The following is a 20,450-nucleotide window of genomic DNA, read 5'->3' as shown; positions in this document are numbered from 1 at the left end:
CGTCTGCATTGTGTTCTGGGGGGGTGTGAATGTTGGATGAATGGAAGGATGGGAGACTGGACCACAAAGGAGGCTGGCTTTCTCTCATTTATTCGCTTCTGTATGAGCCAAAGAAACCAACGTGTCAATAGTATAAACGGTCGTAGTCGGGACCAACATTCCCTCCTCCGCTCAGACAGTAAAAAGCCTTCTGAGCTTTGGCGCCACACCCACGTCACAAAACACGGACTTCTCTTAAAGCTACAGTACAGGTACAAAAACACATCAACAAAGGAACAGGTTACCAAATGTACCTAAACATATACTGGTACATTTAAATCAGCATTGGTGACATTTCAACACAACTAAAAAACGCTGTTTCACCCTGGTTACACCCGTATGTGTCAAATATAAAAATAGACTTGTTATAGGCCTATTACTTGTGAAAACCAGTATAACTCCTCACTAATTACTCGAGCGTTACCTTGTCATCCTGCAGGAACTACTTGTGATGTGGACCATTATTTTAAAGTGAAAAACATGTTAACTCCTCACTAGTTACTCAAGGGTTACCTTGTTATCCTGCAGGAACTACTTGTGATGTGGACCATTATTTTCAAGTGACAAACATGTTAACTCTTCACTAATTACTCAAGAGTTACCTTGTCATCCCGCAGTAACTATAATCTGGACCATTATTTCAAAGTGAAAAACATCCCTCCCTAACATGTCACCTCACAACATTTACAACATAAAACAACTGCAGTGATTGGATAATATTTTTTTAAAATTATATGCACTGGAAGATTTCCATGAAATCGTAAAAGAAAATCCTACATAATGCAAAAATGCACATGGGCATGCAAGAATAAAGCATTTTATTTGTATGTCTGAATTAACTAAACATTTTTTGTTTGGCACAATGATGAAACCTAGCATTTAAACAAAAAAATCTGTATTTTGGAATGAAACATTCAACACATTCAACAAACTGTGATGATAAACTGAGTCAAACATAATGGCTAAATAGATAATAAGTAAGTACATGGCTAACCCTAACCCAAATCAAGGTATAGGCCTACTCACTACTCACGATTCTAGCATTGGCCACTACTGCGAAATACAACAGCAACGCAATTCCAAAAGAATAAAAATGATGAAGGAAGAAAGAACAAATGGCAGGACTTTAAAATAACTTGCTAGATAACCCAAATCAGAGAACAGGAACATGGCCCAAAACGCTAGCTACAGTTGTTGCTAGCTGTAAAGCCAAGCTAGCTGTCGGTTAGCTTATAAAAACTCCCTCATACAAACTGTATAGTATTGCAATCGAAATTCGCATTAATTCTACAATTCGAAATTTGCACTAATTCTACAATTCGAAATTCTAGTGAAATTCACCTAGTCGTTGTTATCGTATGTTAGCCAAATGCTGGATATTTTCCATCCATAAAAATGTGCCACTGCCAAATGATTTTGCGCTCCTAACTCATTGACGTTGCACCAGTATTGCTTTAGGGAAAACATGACATGTATTCAGGACAAATAGGTTTTGGTAAGCCAAGTCGACTGGATTCGGAAAATGGACCGGCCGTGATTTGATATTTTCTGAGCTACAGAAAGACCTAATTGCAGACACATCGAAATTGCCCGCATAATCATACAGTATGATCAAATGTTGGGGAGGACGTGTCCCATAATCATACAGTATGATCAAATATTGGGGGGGACGTGTGCCATAATCATACAGGGGCGTGTTATAACGTTAATATTCATAAACTGGTTTCCACAAATAACTCATTTCAGGCACAAGCTTTGAAATGTTACGACCATGTTAAGAGTTAAAAAAGGACAATTGTTCACTATTTAGACCTTACTTTTGTGATTAGTAATTCATTGGTTATTCTTTCTTAATTGGTCACAGTTCACAAGTAGTTCTCAATGAGGATATATTAATAATCAAATACCTACCAAGGAACTACCTTTGTACTAAATTCGCTATTACTTACTGCTAAGTTAACCTTGGTTCCATATTAGTTAATAGTATTAAATTCAGTGTTAATGTAGAACTACCTATTACTTCCTGCATAACTAGGCCTATACTCATTAACAACGGACCATTATTCTAAAGTGTTACCGAGTATTGCAAAACTTAAACATTTCCTCTCTTTTAAAGACTTGGAAATTGTTATTCATGCACTTCTATCGTCTCGAATTGATTATTGTAATTCTCTGTATTATGGCATTTGTCAATCATCATTATAACGCCTGCAGCTTGTCCAGACTGCGGCTGCTAGAATGTTGACTGGTACCAGGAAGGGGGACCATATCTCACTTCCAGGCCCCTTAGATAATCAAACCAGTTATTTTTAGCCATTCCACAGACTCGGATGAAAACAAAAGGTGATCGTGCCTTTTTTGAGCTGTAGCCCCTACTCTGTGGAATAAACTGCACATGTTTGTCAGGTCATCCCCCATCACCGAGCCATTTAAGTCTCGTCTTAAAACATATTTTTATTCTTTGGCTTTCGAGTCAGTTTAGGGTCTCTCGTGCCTACTGTAATTGTGTTTTTTGGCTGTTGTTCTTATTTTTTGTTGTTTTGCCATATATGATGATTTTTTAACAGCACTTTGGTCGGCATTTGCTGTTTTTAAATGTGCTCTATAAATAACTTACTTGTCTTTGTAAAGTAATGGAACCTTGTATTACATGAAAAAATAACACAAATGATAATATCAACAATATCGATTAAATCATTCTAAAGGTGGGAGAGTTTGATTATTGAGCCAGCGAATGTATAATCAAGAGAAGACCACTAATGGTTAAATGGGACTTTATCATCAGGAAATAAAATAAAATGTAGAGCAGAACAAGCAGAAATGTAGACCCTAATAACATATTGCATTGCCAAATGTCAACCCCAATGAGGATTTTAATTGTACAGTAGTTATGCCATCCCAAGACAGGGCAGATCTGACTGACAAAGCCAGCTCCTGTACAGTGTGTAAGATTTATTTGTTTGTCTTAGATTTTTTTAAACATTTATTGTCATTTAGAAGATGCTCTTATCACACAGGTGGAGCCATAGTCTAGACCAGCTGCAGAAGTGTGCAGGACACAGGTGGAGCCATAGTCTAGACCAGCAGCAGAAGTGTGCAGGACACAGGTGGAGCCACAGTCTAGACCAGCTGCAGAAGTGTGCAGGGCATAGGTGGAGCATCAGTGTAGACCAGCTGCAGAGGAACCTTTAGATTCAGTTGTGTCTGCATAGTCCCTCTGACTCCTGATGGACAGGAGAAATAGGCTCAGTGTTAAGGTGTTGTATTTAATCTATTGCCAAAAGTGCTGGTTAAATCATACCCCCTTTCCACCAAAGTGAACCGGGAGCTAGTTCGGAGCTGGTGCTAGAGCCAGTTCGGAGCTGGTTCAAGAACGGAGCTTACTAAGAACCGGTTTGCTTTTCCACGGGCGAGAGCCACCACAGAGCCACGTCATTACGTCACTGTATACGTCTCATATTTCCCAGCAACGCTAGCGCGGTAGCGCCAAACACAACATCAACGATGGCGGACGTTTCTTTGCTGTTGTTGCTCATGGTTTTGCAAACTTACATCGGCATCCAAACACGGCGCATCCGACGTGTTTGTTCAACTCGCCATTTGTATAGACCAATTATCACCCTACGTCACACAACTGTCAAGCAGTCTCAAATGCGCATTTCGGTTGTAAAAGACGAACTTCTCCCCGGTCTATTACACCTGGAGTGTCGATCAGGTCATCATATATCTCTGGCCACTGGATTGCAGGGCTTGATATTAACTTTTTGAGGCTCTTGGCCTTTGGACAAATACATTTACGTTTCACTTGTCTATGCACAAAATTCACTTGACCCCGATACCCTTAAATAGCCTGACCAAGTGATCAGCCAAAACTAGCCTGGCAAATTTTTTCGACTTTTAAAATGTAAAATTGACTGTGAAACTGTAAAATTATGAACTTAGTGACATGACGAAGACATGGTTGCCACTCGACTATGCGGTCTGTACCGGGCAACATTCTCACTCAAATGTCAAGACGTTCGTGACCCAAATCAAAATTCTGATGTGACAGATCAATGGGTAATCGCTTTCTCTTTTAAAGGCTGTCCTCCTCGACCTTTTTGGTATTTTTAAATTTAACTATTTGTATTATCCGTGTGGTCCTTTTGCCATAAAAAATTCTATCCTTTCCGGGTTTTCTGCAGCCACATTGCGCGCGCATCCCGAATGTTTACATTACAATCGAGAATAATAAAAGTCAGAGCAAAATTAGCAGTTTCATCAATAAAATAAGCACATTTTAAGCAACTACACTGCCCACTTCTCGATACATTTTCATTCAGATTCTGATTTACAAGTACCGTTTAGCTGAAATATGAATTGTAAAAACTTTGCAATGGCGGCCAAAGCGTTTTGTTGGTCACAGTAACCCCGCCCCAAGCAGTTCTTTGTTGGTTCGTAAACTAGACCAGCTCCGAAGTGGTGCTCGTTGCGAACCACGTACGAACCACGTACGAACCACTTTTCCGGTTCCCAGTCTGTCGAAAGAGGAAGAACTGGTTCGCGATTAGGCACCGGCTCCGAACTGGCTCCCAAAATGCGTTGATGGAAAAGGGGTATCATTGGACTAGAAGTGCACAGTTCTCAAATATATTGCAGTGGTTAATGCCGAGGAATGGTTTGTCTTTGACAAGACTCTAATACTGGTAGAGCACAAACGTGTTGCCACAGCAAGAGTTTTTAAAATTCTTGTTGATAGAATATTTATTTATGTATGTATCTTGAATCTTCTAACTATTGGTGAATCTTCTAACTATTGGTGAACAAAGCATCAGATTGTATGCAGTCTTTGGGCCTCTAATATATCTATAATGTTTTGTTGCATCTGTTTTGTTGCATCCACCACTTTTCAGAAACATTTTCAGAAAACTTTAATTGATATTCTTCACTGATTCCGAAATGATTAAGATGGGCCAACCCATCTCACCCTGGACACTCCCTGTTCCAGCTACTCCCCTCCGGCAGAAGGCTGCGGTCCATCAAGACTAAAACCTCACGCCACAAGAACAGTTTCTTCCCATCCGCTGTTGGCCACTTTAACAAGGCCAAGGAGTCACACTGACTCTAAATCACAATCTGCACAATGACACCCTGCACATTGCAATTTGCACTATCTATTGTATCGTTTGCACTCTGTATTTTTTGGTATTTTTAGGTTAAATTGTAAATTGCTACTTTATTAATTAATTAATTGATTAATTAATAAATAAATAATTAATTAATATTGATTAATTAATTATCCTTAAGGATGTTTACCATGTCTGTCGCTCTATTCTCATCTCAGCAATATGTTTCTAATCTATCTTTCGACCATGCACACATCTGATCTTAATGCCCTATAGGTCAAGTCTTAACGATTACAGAGATTGGGGGCTGATCCTATCTATGGCCAGAGGAACTACAACCTGGGTAACCTTTACCACCTACACACTCACACACACAGACGCAGACATACACACAAGCACATACACACAATCCCCTTGTAGAGATTGGTCAGCTCGAACCACGGCTAATGAGATGAAAGGATGTTAATCCTTGGAGTTAATGCTAACGTACTGCTATCACACACAAACGTACACACACACAGACAGTCAAAGACCCACACAGCTACTTTGGCACTATGTAAGATAAGCGCTTAAGACAAAGAGGCAAAGAAAGATACTGACCAAGAGGGAATAGAATGGAGAACATTTTAAAATTTTAATTAAATGAATTGTTGCAAAAGACGGCAGGGAATACAAAAAACGTTTGTGTGAGAGAGGAAGGTAGGTAGAAAGGAGAGGGCATACTGTAAGGTGTGTGAGGTACAGAAGAGTAGATCAAACACTCTCAGATGGAATACAGTTGTCCAAACTCAACTGGGGAATAAAGAGGAAACAACTCAACAGTTGTTGTTTTTTCAAAGGTAAGAAATACTTACGTGTGCGTTTGTCTGTAGGTGATTCGAAGGTGTTTGAAGTGTGTTTTTGTGTATATACTTTATACACAAGTGTACTTTCTTTGAAAGTATGTGGCTAGGATAAGGGTGTCTATGTTGGTGTTGGTTAGTTTGAGTCAGATGTTTGTACTGGGTTATGTAATTGGATAGCCGTTTTCACAAGCAATGTCACAGAGGGCTTCACATACGCCCATAGAACTGCCCCTCGATGAAAGAAAGTGAGCAGGTATCTGGGTGTGCGTGATTTAGAGTGTGCCCGTGTGTGTATGCATGTTCGTGAGTGTCTGAATGAGCTCTCCATGTTAAGCTGAAAAGCCATCTGCAGGGCAGCAAAGCCACACACACAGTCAGTACTGGACTCAATCAATCAATTGACCATTACACTTCCTTGAGCTACCTGTCCCCTCTTCTGCCCCTTGAGCTGTTTCTTTGACACCGACTACCACATCTAGTTTTATTATAAGGTAAGTTAGGGTCAAAAAGATTTGGAAGTGTAAAACTGGATGTAAGCGTGAGATAAATATTTGTATCTTCAAAACACAATTTTCAAAAGTGTGATATATGTGGGAAGTGTAAAATATGTGGGATTTAGGACATGGAATGTTTACACTCGGTTTACTGGTACAGTAATAGTTTGACCTTTAAATTAAATGACTCACATACAGCCCATCCAATTTATTGCGTTAAAAGGACAACTTCAATACTCTTAATTTAGAATGTAAATTTTGTATTTAGAAAATGTGTAGTATTATTGTTTTCCAAGAGCACATAACAAACCAATTCAAAGCATACACTTTGGAGTAGAATTTGTGGAACTATTGAAAATGCGAAGATCTGGTCCAATCAGTGGGATTGCTTGAAACTCTCAGCCCAAATTTGGCAATGAAACAACAGACCTATCACCTTATTTTTTTTAAATCAATATCACATATAGGCCTAATGTTAAAGAACAAGATGTCTTACTCGAGATGTAAACATGATAAATTATGTAATTATTATAATTATTATAAATATAGCTGCAAGCAGCAATGAGGTGGCCAAGCAGGTCAAATGACCCAAACTTTAGACATCCTCAGAACAGGGTTCCAAGCACATGCAGCAAGTTTTGGTGTGAATACATCATAGATTTGCTGAGAAACAACCCAACTTCCTGTTTGGCGGCTTTGCTGCAGATTTTGATTGGATGTACCGGACAAACGGTTTAGAAAATTTAAATCTTATGATAATTGGAGTGAGGATTGCTCTGACGATGATCTGTGCCAATTCTGGGGAAGATTGGACAACGGTTGTAGGAGGAGTAGCACAAAAAAGGTTTTCCCTTACAATTCAAAATGGCTAAAAATCGTATTGTCTTGATCCAGGGAATCCAACGGTACCTCATTTTGAAAATTTGGCCATACAGTTCCAAAGTTACTTGTGTAAACACTCACACAACTTTGACCCATTGGTGGCGCTAGAGTGCTGAAACTTGGTGAAAATAATGAGGAGTCTGTCCTTAAAGAGTGTGCCAAATGTCACAACTTTTTAACCATACAGTTCTAAGGGCTGCCATAAACTCCAATGCAAGCAAGAAATGTCTTAATAATAAGAAAAGGAAGAAAAACAATAAGTGGTTTCGCAGCTTGGCTGCTTGGCCACCAATTATAATAACAGTCTGCTCCTGCGCATCGAGAGGAGCCAGTTGTTCGGCCATCTCACTAGGATGCCTCCTGGGCACCTTCCTATGGAGGTTTTCCAGGCACGTCCAACTGGGAGGAGAACCCGGTGTATTCCCAGACCTCGTTGGAGGCATAATATATCTCCTCCGACCTGGGAACACCTAGGGATCTCCTTGGAGGATCTGGAAAGTGTTGCCACCACGACCCACCCTCGGAAAAGCGGAAGATGATGGATGGATGGATGGCTAGTAATAATAAAAGAAAAAACATGAAAATACATATATACGATGCATGAGAAATATTAATATAGAATGTTAAATGTAGAACAAAATGTATTGATGCCTTGATTTGCTTTCCTGTTAACAGATGTTAATTTAGTATTCAAATAAAGTTTCAATTTGTAAAAAAAAAATGAGCAAAGAGGCTGACAATTTGTAGCTTATAATTACATTTGTGGATGTAAAACTTTCCAATAAATTACATTAAATTCATACAAAAGCAAGAATATTTAGTTATTTTATTGTTAATAGAGACACCCAAAAGAATATGCTTATAAGTTGCGTTCAGTTAGTTTCTATGCCGATGTTGACATAAACAAAAGAAAATGTTGTGCTAGGCTCCGCAATTTGGATGTGTAGACTAAGCGGTCTTCAGAAAAGTAATTCTATGAAAAATGTATTACTGTATTGTGTTATTTGATTAGGCTAATCTCTATTTCACTTTTTTAACATACATGTTTGCGCTTCTTAGAGAAAGAGAATGAGAGACGATAGGACTGGGGAAAAATTGGTAACAACTTTTGTCAGGTTAAAAGATTGATTATTTGGAAACCTTTCTCTCCTTTTTACAGATCGTATTCTTGTTGCCATGGCAAGGCGTCCACTCTCTGAGCATCTTCCCTTTGGCAGTGGCCATGTTAGATCCTCTCATGAAGCTCAGCTGGATGAAGAGGAGGAGGAGCATGGGCCCATTATTTCTCTGTCCAAGAGCTCCATGGACATAGTCATGACAAGAGGGATGCCTTTCTTGCGAGATCCTGCCTTGGCAAGACTGGATCTAAGACGGAGTGCCAGCCATCACACCCACACAAGTCAAGCTATAGCCCCAAACATACAGGCCCTGCAGCAAGTGTTCATTCAGACACCTCACAACAAACATAAACTACAACAGACACACACATTCCAACCTACAAACTTATCCCAACAAGGAAACGCAAAATGTGAGAATTGTAACGTGTGTAGTGGGAGTGCCTGTAGTGGAAGCAGCACTCCAGACACAGTTGTATGGAAGGAAGGGACTTCAAACCCCTGTAGTCATTCTGAGCAAGCCCTGTACTCTCCTGGATCTCCCTTCTCTGGACAGGCCTCTGCCCCTCCTACTCCTCCCCCATTCATTTCACCCCTTCAGACCCCAGTGGCATCCCCCTCACATACACGCACATATGTCCCTTCCCCACTGCTACTACCACAACAGAAACACATAGCCATCTCACCCACATCTACCTCTGGCTCCTCTGGGACGAATGTGGAGGGGACAGGCACATTTGGAGGGAGTCTGCTGGATGCGGACTGCAGTGAGGAAGAGACAAACTATGGAGAGAGAACCCCTGGCCTGTTTACCAGTCCCAGCGACACACATCCCCAAGGTGGACTTCCAGGAAGTCTAGTTGAAGCACAGAACTGCAAGACTCATGTACCCTTTGACAAACTGCAGAAGAAAGACAGAGTCTCTTGGCATCATATGGACTTGCCATGGTTATCAACAAACTGTCTGTCGGCCTCCTCCCCCTCCCAATATCAAAGGTCTGAATTCACGTCATCGCTCAGCGACTCACAAATGGATGGCCGCTTCTTCAAGTCTGCCCATGTGAAACAGGAGATGGCGAGCTTGGTGACATTCCCACAGCTGCGTCGGGGTAGCGGTGCATGCAAGGAGGAGGGGACGATGACGTCCCAGGTGGAGCTGAGAAACATGGCGGTCCAGGTGGGCTCTCCTTTTGGATCCATGTGGAACCTGGGGACACACCTGGGCTCCGACATGGGATCCCACTCCATCCTGGGCTCTCCCCCAGGGTCGAGACTCAACCTGAGGTCATCAGTAGGCTCCCACTCAAACCTGGTGTCTCCCTCCTCCAGCATGTTCCGCGTGGACAGCTCTGGAGAGGAGGGGAAGGGGGAGGAGGGGGACGAGGTGGTGTGGGAGGTCAGCAATCCCCCACCGGCACCTGGAGGGAGGAGAAGGTCCTGTCTGAAGGTCCAGACTGAGGAGGGGAGGAGGACTGGGGGGAGGGATTACACACGGAGGAGGAGCAGTATGAAGCAGGTGCAGTGGGATGAGGACGGGATGACATGGGATGTACACGGAGCATCTCTGGACCCCGAGGAGTTGACCTCAGCCATACAGAAGCACCTGCAGAGGAAAACCTACAAGACCAGAGAGAACAAAACCAAGAACAAAACCAAAACCATCAAGATCAAGAGTCCTGCCACAGTAACTGAGACACCGCCCACGGTCCCAGAAACCTCTGCACCAGTTGAGCTCTCTACTGCAGTAGATAATGAAGCAGAGCCAGCAGTTGTGGAGCGAAAGGAACATAAGGTAGAGGGAGGAGAAGGGGGGAAAGATAGAGAGGTACAGGAGGAAGAGGGCAGTGCAAAGGAGAGGGAGGACGGGGGAACCCAAACATCAAACAAGTCACCCTCCCTTGAGAGAAGGCGAATCCGGACAAGGCGCAGAAGCGTGATGAGGTCACTGAGGAAGCCTGGCTGCTGTGTTCGCTTCAGCAAAGCCAGCGACTGATGCCAGCCACTGCTCCTGTGTCTGTTTAAACTCACCGTGGTTGTAAACGAAGGAGGCACATGGAACTTCTCATTCTGTATGTGTTTCCTTCTGTTGTGTTGACTAATTCTGTTTGTCAAACAATCATTGACACAGTAGCTAAAGATGGAAAAGGAAACACATTATATTTACTGTGAACAAATACACTATTGCCTAAAAAGGGATCAGTGTAATCTCATATCCAATTTGTTACGTCTAATGTACATGTAAACAAACCTAGCATTGAGGAATATCAGACAGATTAACTAGAGGGGAACTAGCACTGAATCAGAGTAGACATTTACCAGGACTCATCCGTACTAACTTGTTCTTGTCCAGGTTTACTCCCAGTACCTCTCTTCAGCTTCTGCAGGACAGGCCCATAAGGGCACGCATGGGTAGGGTTTAACTTACTGTATACAGTATGTCAAGTGTGGAGAAATGAGAGGAATGGTGTGCTGATAAAGAATGGAAGAATGCTGGACAAACGTCAAACAATATAATCTACTATTTGGACCATGACTGAATAAAATGTTTTAAAAAGAGATATTGTTATTGATCTTTCACTCATCTATAATATACACTTATTGTGTATTTGAAAATATGATGCATACACATTCACACACATTTTAGTGGGCTCACCCACACACACACACACACTGGGCATGGGAGCTTGGTGAACCATGACGGTGAGAGCGGTGGACGGTTCTCTGTAAGGCCATTCAGGTGTTTTCTGTTCAGATGAGCCGGCACATTCCCTGTCATTCACTGTACTAAAATGCTTCACTGTCTGGCTGCTTCTATTGGAGTTATTGTTGTCATATTTTACTCTTTAGAAACCAACAGAGCATGTTCGTGTGTGATACCATATTGATTACCATAGCCAGAACCTTCTCCATTCATCAATTTTTCTTGCATGCTTCTAGCTGTTTGAGTATAACTATAAAGACCTTGTTCCAGCAGGCGCAGAGACACAGGGTGTCCTGGTTTGGGGTTGGAGGAGGGGAATGAGATTAGTTAGAACAGAGTTTAGAAAGAGGTTCATCTGTAGGGCAGTGTGTCATGTGACATGACACCATGTAACCAGGAGGTGGGGGGAGGTGGGTGTTGTTTGTTTGTGAATGTATACAGTAAGGTCATGTATTCTCTGTGTGCCTGTGTGTGTACGTATGTTTTTTTTAAATCGCTGAAGGGACTCTCAGAATCCCAGCAGCAGTGGAAAGCCCAGGCTCCAGGAGAACAATCCAGTGTTGGCGCTTTGTGAACATGTTTATTGTCCCTGGAGGGGCGTATATTTGTGCGTGTATGCGTGTTTTGGGGGAGTTTAAGTCTATAAGCATGCATGTGTCTTGAATGAGTGTGTGTGCATTGAGGAATGTGTTTTGATCGACATCTGTATCTTTGTATGTGTCTACTTGTGTGTCAGGAAGATACGTTTGTATATTTGTGTGTGTGTGTGCATGTGAGAGACAGAGATGGTTTGTTTGTTGGTATTTGTGTGATTGTGTGTTCGTGCGTGCATGTGTGTGTGGGAGGGGTGAAAGCGCGGTGGTTTGTATGTTTGTATTTGTGTGACTGTGTGTGTGTGGGAGGGTCCTGAGGCTGCAGTATAAATAGTGGGGCCTAGGGACAGGGTAGAGATCATGTGGAGGATGAAGGCTGTTCCTGGGAACCCTCTCCTGCTGCTGCTGCTGCTGCTGGTGGGCCAGGCTCCCCCGCCAGCTGCTGGACACACCCTCAACAGTCCCGGAAGTCAGCCCCAGCACAAAGTCTTGCACTTGGGTGAGAAACACACAAACTTAATCATATTCAAATGCATAACAGAAATACACAAATGGCAACATAATTTTCAGTCCAGGATTTCAGTTACTTGAATCTCAGTCTTTGAAAGGTAATCACTCATTTTTTGTTTGCCGACCAGAGATCAGTTAGAAATAAAGAAGTAGCTGTTTGTGTATGGCTGGGACCGTTTCATGCCATGTCTGTGATCAGCATCCTTGTGCTTCACGGATTGCTTCTCCTCTCCTTCCAGATTGGCCAAAGGACTGCGGCATGTCCCACTTCAAACCCAACATGGCTGAACGTATCGTCTCTGGTAACGAGGCCCGACCTCACTCATGGCCGTGGCAGGTGTCCTTGCAGGTAACAGATTATCTGCCAAGAACACAGGCATTCAACCAAGAAGTTGACATTGATATACCACTCGTGTGTTTATGTGACTCGAGGACATGATGTCATGTATTACCCCTGTCAGGTCCGTCCTCGGGGCAGTAAGCACTACATCCATGTGTGTGGAGGAACACTCATCCACAAGAACTGGATCCTTACCGCTGCACACTGCTTCCAGAAGTAAGAATCGTCTCTCTCATGCACACACATTACTGAATGCTTTGAAAGTAACCATAAACAAATTCTGGAAAGAATCCCCACAAGTCAGTCCCCACTGTCTGTTTCTATCAGGGGGAAAGCAGAAGATGCTGGTAGCTGGAGGATTGTTGTGGGGAAGCACCAGCTGAAGCGGTCTGAGAAACCTGAAAGGATTTTCCCAGTGAAGCGTATCTACAGGCATGAGCACTTCCGTTACCCAACCCACAGTGAGCTGGACTATGACATTGCCCTGGTGAAAGCTGGCACAGACATCGTGCCATCCAACTTCATTCGCTACGCCTGCCTGCCGCGCAAACAGACCAGTCTCAAACCAGGCCACTACTGCTGGGTCACTGGCTGGGGGGATACACGAGGTGAGGAGAGGGGACAGGAAGGTTGAAGAGAAAGGAATTTTGTGGAGGGGGGTGGGAGAACAAGGAATGAGTGGAAGGTTGAGAAAGGGCAGGGGATGAGAGGATCTGATGTTCTGTCCCCTGGATCTAAGGTGGGAAGGAGAACGTGTCTCTGGCTGAGGCTCTGAACCAGGCTCGTCTGCCCATCATTGACTTCAAAACCTGCCGGCAGAAGAAGTTCTGGGGTGAGCGTGTCAGAGACTCCATGATCTGTGCTGGCTTCAGAGACACCGAAGGTCCACCTGCAGCTTGTCAGGTAAGATTATCTCCAAAGGCTTTCCCTCCATGCCAGATGACATAGGCATCAGAATACCTGGATGCATGTCATTTTCAGGACTGGAGATAGGAGACTAGTCATAGTGATTATTTGCTTATATAAGTATCGACTTGCTTTCCCAATGTTCTGTATGTTTTACCACCTCCTCCACCTCTCCTCCAGGGGGACTCCGGTGGTCCTCTGCTGTGCCAGGTGGGACACGACAGCTGGGAGGTGCATGGGGTGGTGAGCTTTGGACCAATTGGCTGCACAGTGGAGAACAAACCCAGTGTGTTTACACGCACAGCAGCCTACATTCCCTGGATCGAGGCCACACGCATCAGAGACTTCTTCCTTCACTAAGCCTCTTCAAATATCCCATACCTCGCCCAACATCCTGTGTCTGGGGACCTGGAAATATACTCCTGCCTAGTCCCTGTATTTTAAGAACTTGTAAGACTTGTCTATGGTTAGGATATCAGCATCTGTGACACACTCACAGAAAACTGGCTAGCTGGCCTATTTCCCAGGTTGAAGCTCTAATATGATTAAAGGAGATACACACCACAGCATGGACAGCACAGCAGTGGCTTCTACAAGCCTCTGATCTGACTTCTTTATTTAACACAATACCTAGTTTATTTACCAATTAAAGTTTATAATAGCAAAACACTTGTGGTATCTGTTCTTCTTGACAGTGTGGTAAATAAGACCTGGACAAAGAGAACACACACATACACGCACCATACCTTTGAGAGGTCATGTTTACTCACTCCAGGCTTCCATGTCTAACTACCAATAAACTATCACCCAATGGATATTCGTTACAACAGTATAATTTTTAAGACTGTGCTGGGGTGAAATGCTTTCAGTAAGTTATGATGACACTACTAGGCTGATGATATTAATAATATAATGTACTCCAACTGTAGGCAATCAGACATGTAACCTTGCCCAATTTTAAATGTACATCCGCTGAGTTGGAACAACAACTTGGGATTAATATCGGTAAAGACAAAGGAGATTCATATGTCTACCAAATAACTTTTCACATATATTTGCTGGGAAAACAAAAAATTAAAATTGTTGACTGTGTGTGATAGGGAGACTCCTCCAGTGGGTGGGAACTTGTCAGAAACTTGAGGGGAAAGGGCACATACTATAGGAGGGCGTGGAAGTGGAATTCAAGTCGTTATTCAGTCCATGGTTCAACAACTTGCTTCCATCAGCACCGCAAAACGCTCCTTTCAGCAGAAGTGGACAGTGATTCTGGGAAAGCTAAAAAAGGTGACTGAGGACACCTGGTGGTGAGTTCAGTACAGACTTGAAGAGGAGGATGAGCCGGTGAGGTGATCCCAGTTGTTATAGAGAGCGTAGGCACTAGACATGGCCAAGCCAGCAAGACCGCCGCGAGCCACTCCCTTCAGGCCTCCTGCTCACCACACACACACAGGATGGAAGACTTTTGAGTTTACCTGCATATTTACACAATCATTTGCAAGTGTGTATTTTTTACTTTCCATTGCAGTCAGTACTTATGTTGTCACAAAAAACATTAGCAAGTCGGTACTACGGTTCTACCCAGTACCCATGCAGAGTCGGACGCTGACAAGCACAGTGTTTCCAAACTTATCTCACCAGATGTTAATAGTGGCTCTCTGAAAAGTCGCTAAATTAGAATTTAATTAGACTTTGGGTGTGAGGCAGATGACAATTAGAACATTTGGCAAATGCAATACCGAATACTGGGGCATACAAAAGGAGAGGGCACACCAAGGTTAACACATTTTTACTTGCAGGCTTTTAGATGACATACTTGCCGAAGTTTGTGTTTAGGAGTTTGGGATGTATATTTACGTGTTGTGCTTGTAGCGCAACCACAATGTAAAGAGCCTCATGAAGTGTGTTGAATCCACTCTTTCTACTTCTTATAAGTTATGTCAAGATTAATATTTTGAGCTCTACAAATGATCTCAAAGTCATCTGTGAGATCATCTCTTAATGCCTACACACATTTTTTGCCTTTAGGCGTACATGCATTGTGATTGTTGTCATTAGTAGGCTACAGCCTTAGATATTGTAGGTGACTGTTACTGTCAACAAATGACAGTTGTTCAGTAACCATTTTTGTTTTTTGCTTTGGTATCGAAAATGGTATCAAGTACAGTGACATTTCACTTGTATTGGTACCGACTACTAAAATGTTGGTACCGTGACAACGTCAGTAAGTACAAACATTAACAAGCATACATACACACCTTAAAACACCACTGATATTTCTCAGCATATTCATTCAAGATTCTCATAGTATTAGAGACAGGTAGGACAGCCATTCATTGTCATCCTACATGGATGGAATGGAGCCTTCTCACAGATTAGCATCAAGGAGAATCATCTCAATCCCTTTTAATCTTCAATCTTTTAAATAGCACACTCTGCGCATTGATTTTAGTTATTTTGTAGGCTAATTACAGGCTTGGCCTGAGAAACAAAACAGTGGTCTAAGTATTAATCCTTTGTTATCCTGTGTAGAATAAAGGCTTAGCTTGAAGCACACACCTGTGGCTTTGAAGAGCATCCCTGTGAGTGTTCCAGCAGCCACTGTGTTGATGTCGTCCTCGGCTCCTCTGGCCTTCTCAATGGCCACACCAAATACACTGTACAGCAATGCTGCAGGAGGGCAGAACACACCCAGCTCAACAAACAGCACACCAAGGAAGGCACATCTGTTAAACATGGCGGAAGAACATGTTCAGTTAGTGTGGTGGTGTTCAGGGAGAAGCAGGTGAGAGCTTACCCACTGAGCCCAGTGTGTTGGCCCATGACGCACCCTGACGAGTCACCATGTTCAGAATCCTGAGGAAGTGTCAGGAAAAATGTCACGTCAAACCAGGTGAGACCTCTCACTGGTCTAGGCTCATCATTCTTAACAACGTCAAACCAGGTAGGGCTGTCACGATAACTACTATTTCTTGTGCGATATATTGCACCAAAATTAGTTGCGATAAACGATATGCACACATCAATTGTAATTTTCAGTCACAATTTTATGTCACTGATTACGCCCCCCCCCCCCCCCCCCCAAGACGAGTTGCCACGGCTGTTCGCGCGTCTATGTTGCTTCACTCCATCATCCCTTATTGATTACAACGTTAACAGGGATACTTGGTTGGCGTTGCCTTTTCAGCTTGAGATATACAAGATATGGCGTGAGAGCGTGTGAAATGGTTGAAATGCGTGTGTCACGGCCAATGCGTGAGAGTTGGCAGCCCTGTGTTTGTCAAAAGTTTACAGCATATTTGTAAATGCTGGTTTTTCGACCGTGTTTAATGGCTGCATCTCTTTGGCTATATAGCGAGTTAAGCCATTTTGCGCTGTCACGTTTAAACGTATCTGTAACAGAACTGTATGGAAAAACCCCATTTCAGCTCCAGCTGCAGTTGTTGTTCACAGGTTGAAAAACTGGGTGGGATAGTTATGTATTGCTAGGTGAGATGTTAGGTTAGTTTCCACTGTTTTTAAACAAAGTCGACATACCGGCTCGTACCTACACCGGAGCTGAAGATTGCGGCTTTGAAACCAAGTCCATTTTTACTTGTTCTTCCTAACTAGCTGTAGATGTCTTAAAACAGAACACTTTATAACAGTGAGTTCACGCCTTCTCTTCACCTGTCAGTGTCCGCTCTGTGTGTGTGGAGACGCTAGTTCCGCCTACGCTTTCGACACAGAAATCAGACAAGATGACTGAAGCAGCGGGATCGACTAAAATTGAGCTAAATTGGTGACATTCGTTCTTATGTAAAAATGTTTATAATCATTATTTTTTTATTATAAAAACAATCAGTTGCAATATATCGCGGCACCAAAAATTATTGCGCTCATTTCCATATACCGTGTGATAAGTCAATAAATTGACTATCGCGACAGGCCTAAAACAAGGATCCAGTTGTTAAGAATGATGAGCCTAGACCAGTGAATAGTGTGCATCATACCATGACTAAAACTGATCATGCCTGTTGTAATCCTAATATCACTAGTGGAAGGTAGTGAGAGGTTGCTTACTGGACATTACGAGGTTTTGACCAGCCCATGTCCCGTGTGTCCTTCAGGCCCAGTCTGAGACCGTTCACCGTGCCGAACGCAGCACCTGCAGAGTAAGCGAGGGAGGAGGAGGGAGAAGACAAATTGCACAAGCTAAAACTAGAGGCTCACTGAAAAGATACTGACAGTGTGTGTATGGATGAGTCAGGAAGGAGGTCTCACCTGTGATGCAGCAGCCACCAATGGTAAAGAAGGCCAGTTCAAATCTTCCTCTGGTCTTACTGGCTCCTGTTGGCAGGATAAACTCATCTGTATCCTGTGGAACCACAATGTAGGAGTAGTTTATAACACTGACTGACATAAGATCTTCAGTATAGTCCTTGTTAAAGTTAGTTTGGCTTCTCAGCAGTGCAATACAAACCTGAACCAGGTAGCGTGGGTCGACATTAAGGTAAGGAGAGAGAGGGCTCATTCCTGTCACTTGGAAGAAGTACCAACAGCAGTATTAGTACAGTAGCAGTGGGAAATATCAAACTATTGAAAGCTGTTGCCCTAACAGGCTTACTTAAGTAAAAGGTTTGCTACCTAACTTGTTAGCAAACTAACGACGACTTCAGCTAATCAGGTTGTTTGTCTGAGACAACTGAATGTAATCTGCTGTCGCAAGATAGACTAGTTGCTAAAATGGGTTTGTCCTCTCAGTACTCGAGCAATACAATGAACGATTAGTTTATGTAACTTACATGGTACACCAGCTAGTTCGGTGTTGGAATATTCAGGCGCACTCCCTCCAAAGAGATTTCCGAGTCCGCCTTTGAAACCACCCGATCCCGGATCGTTGTTATCCATGTCTGGAGCAACTTAACCAGTAAGAATCGTTGAGGAAAGATGTGGCAGACAGCTAGCTAGATAGAACAGCTAACTAGCCTAACTATCCGGCCTCTTAAGATTGCTATCCCGAGAACGTGATTCAGACTCCAACTGATTAAACACATACATAAACATAGGTAGGTATGACTAAGCGGTGTAAACACAGTGTCTCAATGTACCTTGAATCTAGATCGCATCTGAAAATAAAGCACTCATATTTTCATACCGAACTGGTTATTGCTTTTTCATTTCGCTCCATTTGACCTCCAACACGCTTTACAGTAAAGCGAGTTAGCGACAGTTGAGCACGAATACGGTAGGCTCCTCTAAAACTGAAGTGTCATAGTGATGACGTATTTTTGTAGGCTAACCGGAAAGTTAGCATCACCCATAGACTTATAACTAGACCAGAGAATGTCTAATATGTCTAATAATAATGTCTAATATCCTTAAACAGGCTCTGACTAGAGAGAGAGAGAGAGAGAGAGAGAGAGAGAGAGAGAGAGAGAGAGAGAGAGAGTGAAGATGAGAGGTTTGTTTTGGAAACGCTCTTTTAAAATACTATAATAGGGCCAAATGTAAAAATGAATACTAACCTTTTTATGTCGCCTCTTTACTTGACTTTTGTTCCCGTTTCCAAAACAAACCTCTCATCTGCTCTCTCTGGGTCGAAAATCAAGTTGTTCTACTTAGCGCTCCCCCTAGAGGCTTGGATCACTTCCGTTGTGTAATCTGGATGCTACGGTGGCCGACATGTGCAAACGCGGCGTGCTGCAAATTAAGAAAACACATGCAAATAGACAAAACACAAGCACATTGAGCAAACATCTTCATAAACACATGCGCAGCATTCTGTAAACGCGCTGCAAATACACACAACCAAATACATAAACGCGCTGCAAAAAACGAAAGCACGCAAACCAAAAACTCGATTGGCCAATACGTAAACGCGTTGCAAAAATGAAAGCACGCAAACTCAAAACGCTGCATCCCGTTTTCACAACGGCTAGATCAATTTAAAATCTGTGCTCTTGTAAAAAAATGTCATGTTCTTTTAACCATAAAGAATGTATTTGTATAGCATACATCATAAACAATTACAAAAACGGGATTACCAGTGTTGAACTACTTTATTGTCTATAAATCAAAAGCATCACTTACTTTAAAGCTAACACACATCCATAGACATCATTAGGGTTCTTCCGGTAGGAGGAAACCCTATTGTATTTGTTAGTTTTATTATTGGGGTTCCTCCGGTAGGAGGGAACCTATTGTTAGGGTTCCTCCAGTACCCGGTATTCCTCTTCTCTTTGCGCCACAATAACTCAACATGGTATTGGTAACTAATATTCTAATTTGGCACAGTGATACTACATCTGAGTGGGTACCCCCACGCCAACTATGGGCCACATCAGACTATAGGGGGCGCCACAGAAAACGCCCTTTGTGCACTTCGAGCACTGACTTTCAGTGCTTAAGGCGCTTCACTCACAAAACCAGAATAATTCAGTGCACTGAAAGTAACAGGATGGCGCACTGCAAACGGGCCAAAAAACGGCCATCTTGGCTACGTAGCGGAAAAGGAGGAGCCCTTTCGGCAGCTTTTTCCACTTAAGTGGAGAAGCGCGTTCATTTTGGCAGGTTTTGCGGGTGTGGCGAGCAGATTTGCGTCCGTCACTTCCACCAAGTGTTTAACGTAGCAGTGTTCCATTTGAGACAGCACTTATCAGCGACAGAGTGCACTGAATATGTAAGTGCACTGTTTTGCAGGGCACTGTATTGCAGTGTACTTCATAAAGTGCGCGGTAGTAGACACAGCCATGGTGTGCATGCCTTATTTCTCATGGCGAACAAAAAAGCCTCAAGGACCCATAAGGTCCGCCTGATCTATTTTCCTGCACAGTGATAATTTGGGAAAACCTTCAAAATACCTCTTCTCTTGAACCAAAGGTCTAATTAACTTGAGATTTTGTACAGATATGTATCATTGACGTATTTAAAAACGTTACTTA

The 20,450-nt window shown here is 42.8% G+C and overlaps 2 protein-coding genes across 7 annotated transcripts; one reads left to right on the top strand and one right to left on the bottom strand.

The window, feature by feature from the left end:
* The first annotated feature begins 11,846 nt into the window (after positions 1-11,846).
* zgc:112285 (uncharacterized protein LOC561476 homolog) lies at positions 11,847-14,193 on the top strand. The gene is made up of 6 exons (XM_047032790.1): positions 11,847-12,273; positions 12,524-12,633; positions 12,746-12,840; positions 12,952-13,232; positions 13,364-13,527; positions 13,711-14,193. Exons 1-6 carry the CDS (start codon positions 12,135-12,137, stop codon positions 13,888-13,890), a joined length of 969 nt encoding a protein of 322 aa, XP_046888746.1. The 5' UTR covers positions 11,847-12,134; the 3' UTR covers positions 13,891-14,193.
* Positions 14,102-19,131, bottom strand: timm23a (translocase of inner mitochondrial membrane 23 homolog a (yeast)). 6 transcript variants are annotated; one of them, XM_047032791.1, is made up of 8 exons: positions 19,035-19,131; positions 18,312-18,428; positions 17,990-18,048; positions 17,791-17,884; positions 17,590-17,674; positions 16,325-16,383; positions 16,087-16,197; positions 14,102-14,959 (listed from the first exon to the last, which is right to left on the bottom strand). In XM_047032791.1, exons 2-8 carry the CDS (start codon positions 18,415-18,417, stop codon positions 14,841-14,843), a joined length of 633 nt encoding a protein of 210 aa, XP_046888747.1. In that variant the 5' UTR covers positions 18,418-18,428; positions 19,035-19,131; the 3' UTR covers positions 14,102-14,840. The 6 variants fall into 6 exon arrangements, with proteins under 6 accessions (XP_046888747.1, XP_046888749.1, XP_046888748.1 ...); XM_047032793.1 differs by having other exon boundaries at positions 18,312-18,419; positions 19,035-19,106; XM_047032792.1 differs by lacking the exon at positions 19,035-19,131 and adding an exon at positions 18,618-18,773.
* Positions 19,132-20,450: the final 1,319 nt, after the last annotated feature.

This window comes from Hypomesus transpacificus, chromosome 13 (assembly GCF_021917145.1).
Source record: "Hypomesus transpacificus isolate Combined female chromosome 13, fHypTra1, whole genome shotgun sequence".
NCBI classification, from domain to species: domain Eukaryota; kingdom Metazoa; phylum Chordata; class Actinopteri; order Osmeriformes; family Osmeridae; genus Hypomesus; species Hypomesus transpacificus.
The sequence above is the reverse complement of the archived record's forward strand: the minus strand, read 5'-3'. Positions and strand labels throughout refer to the sequence as shown.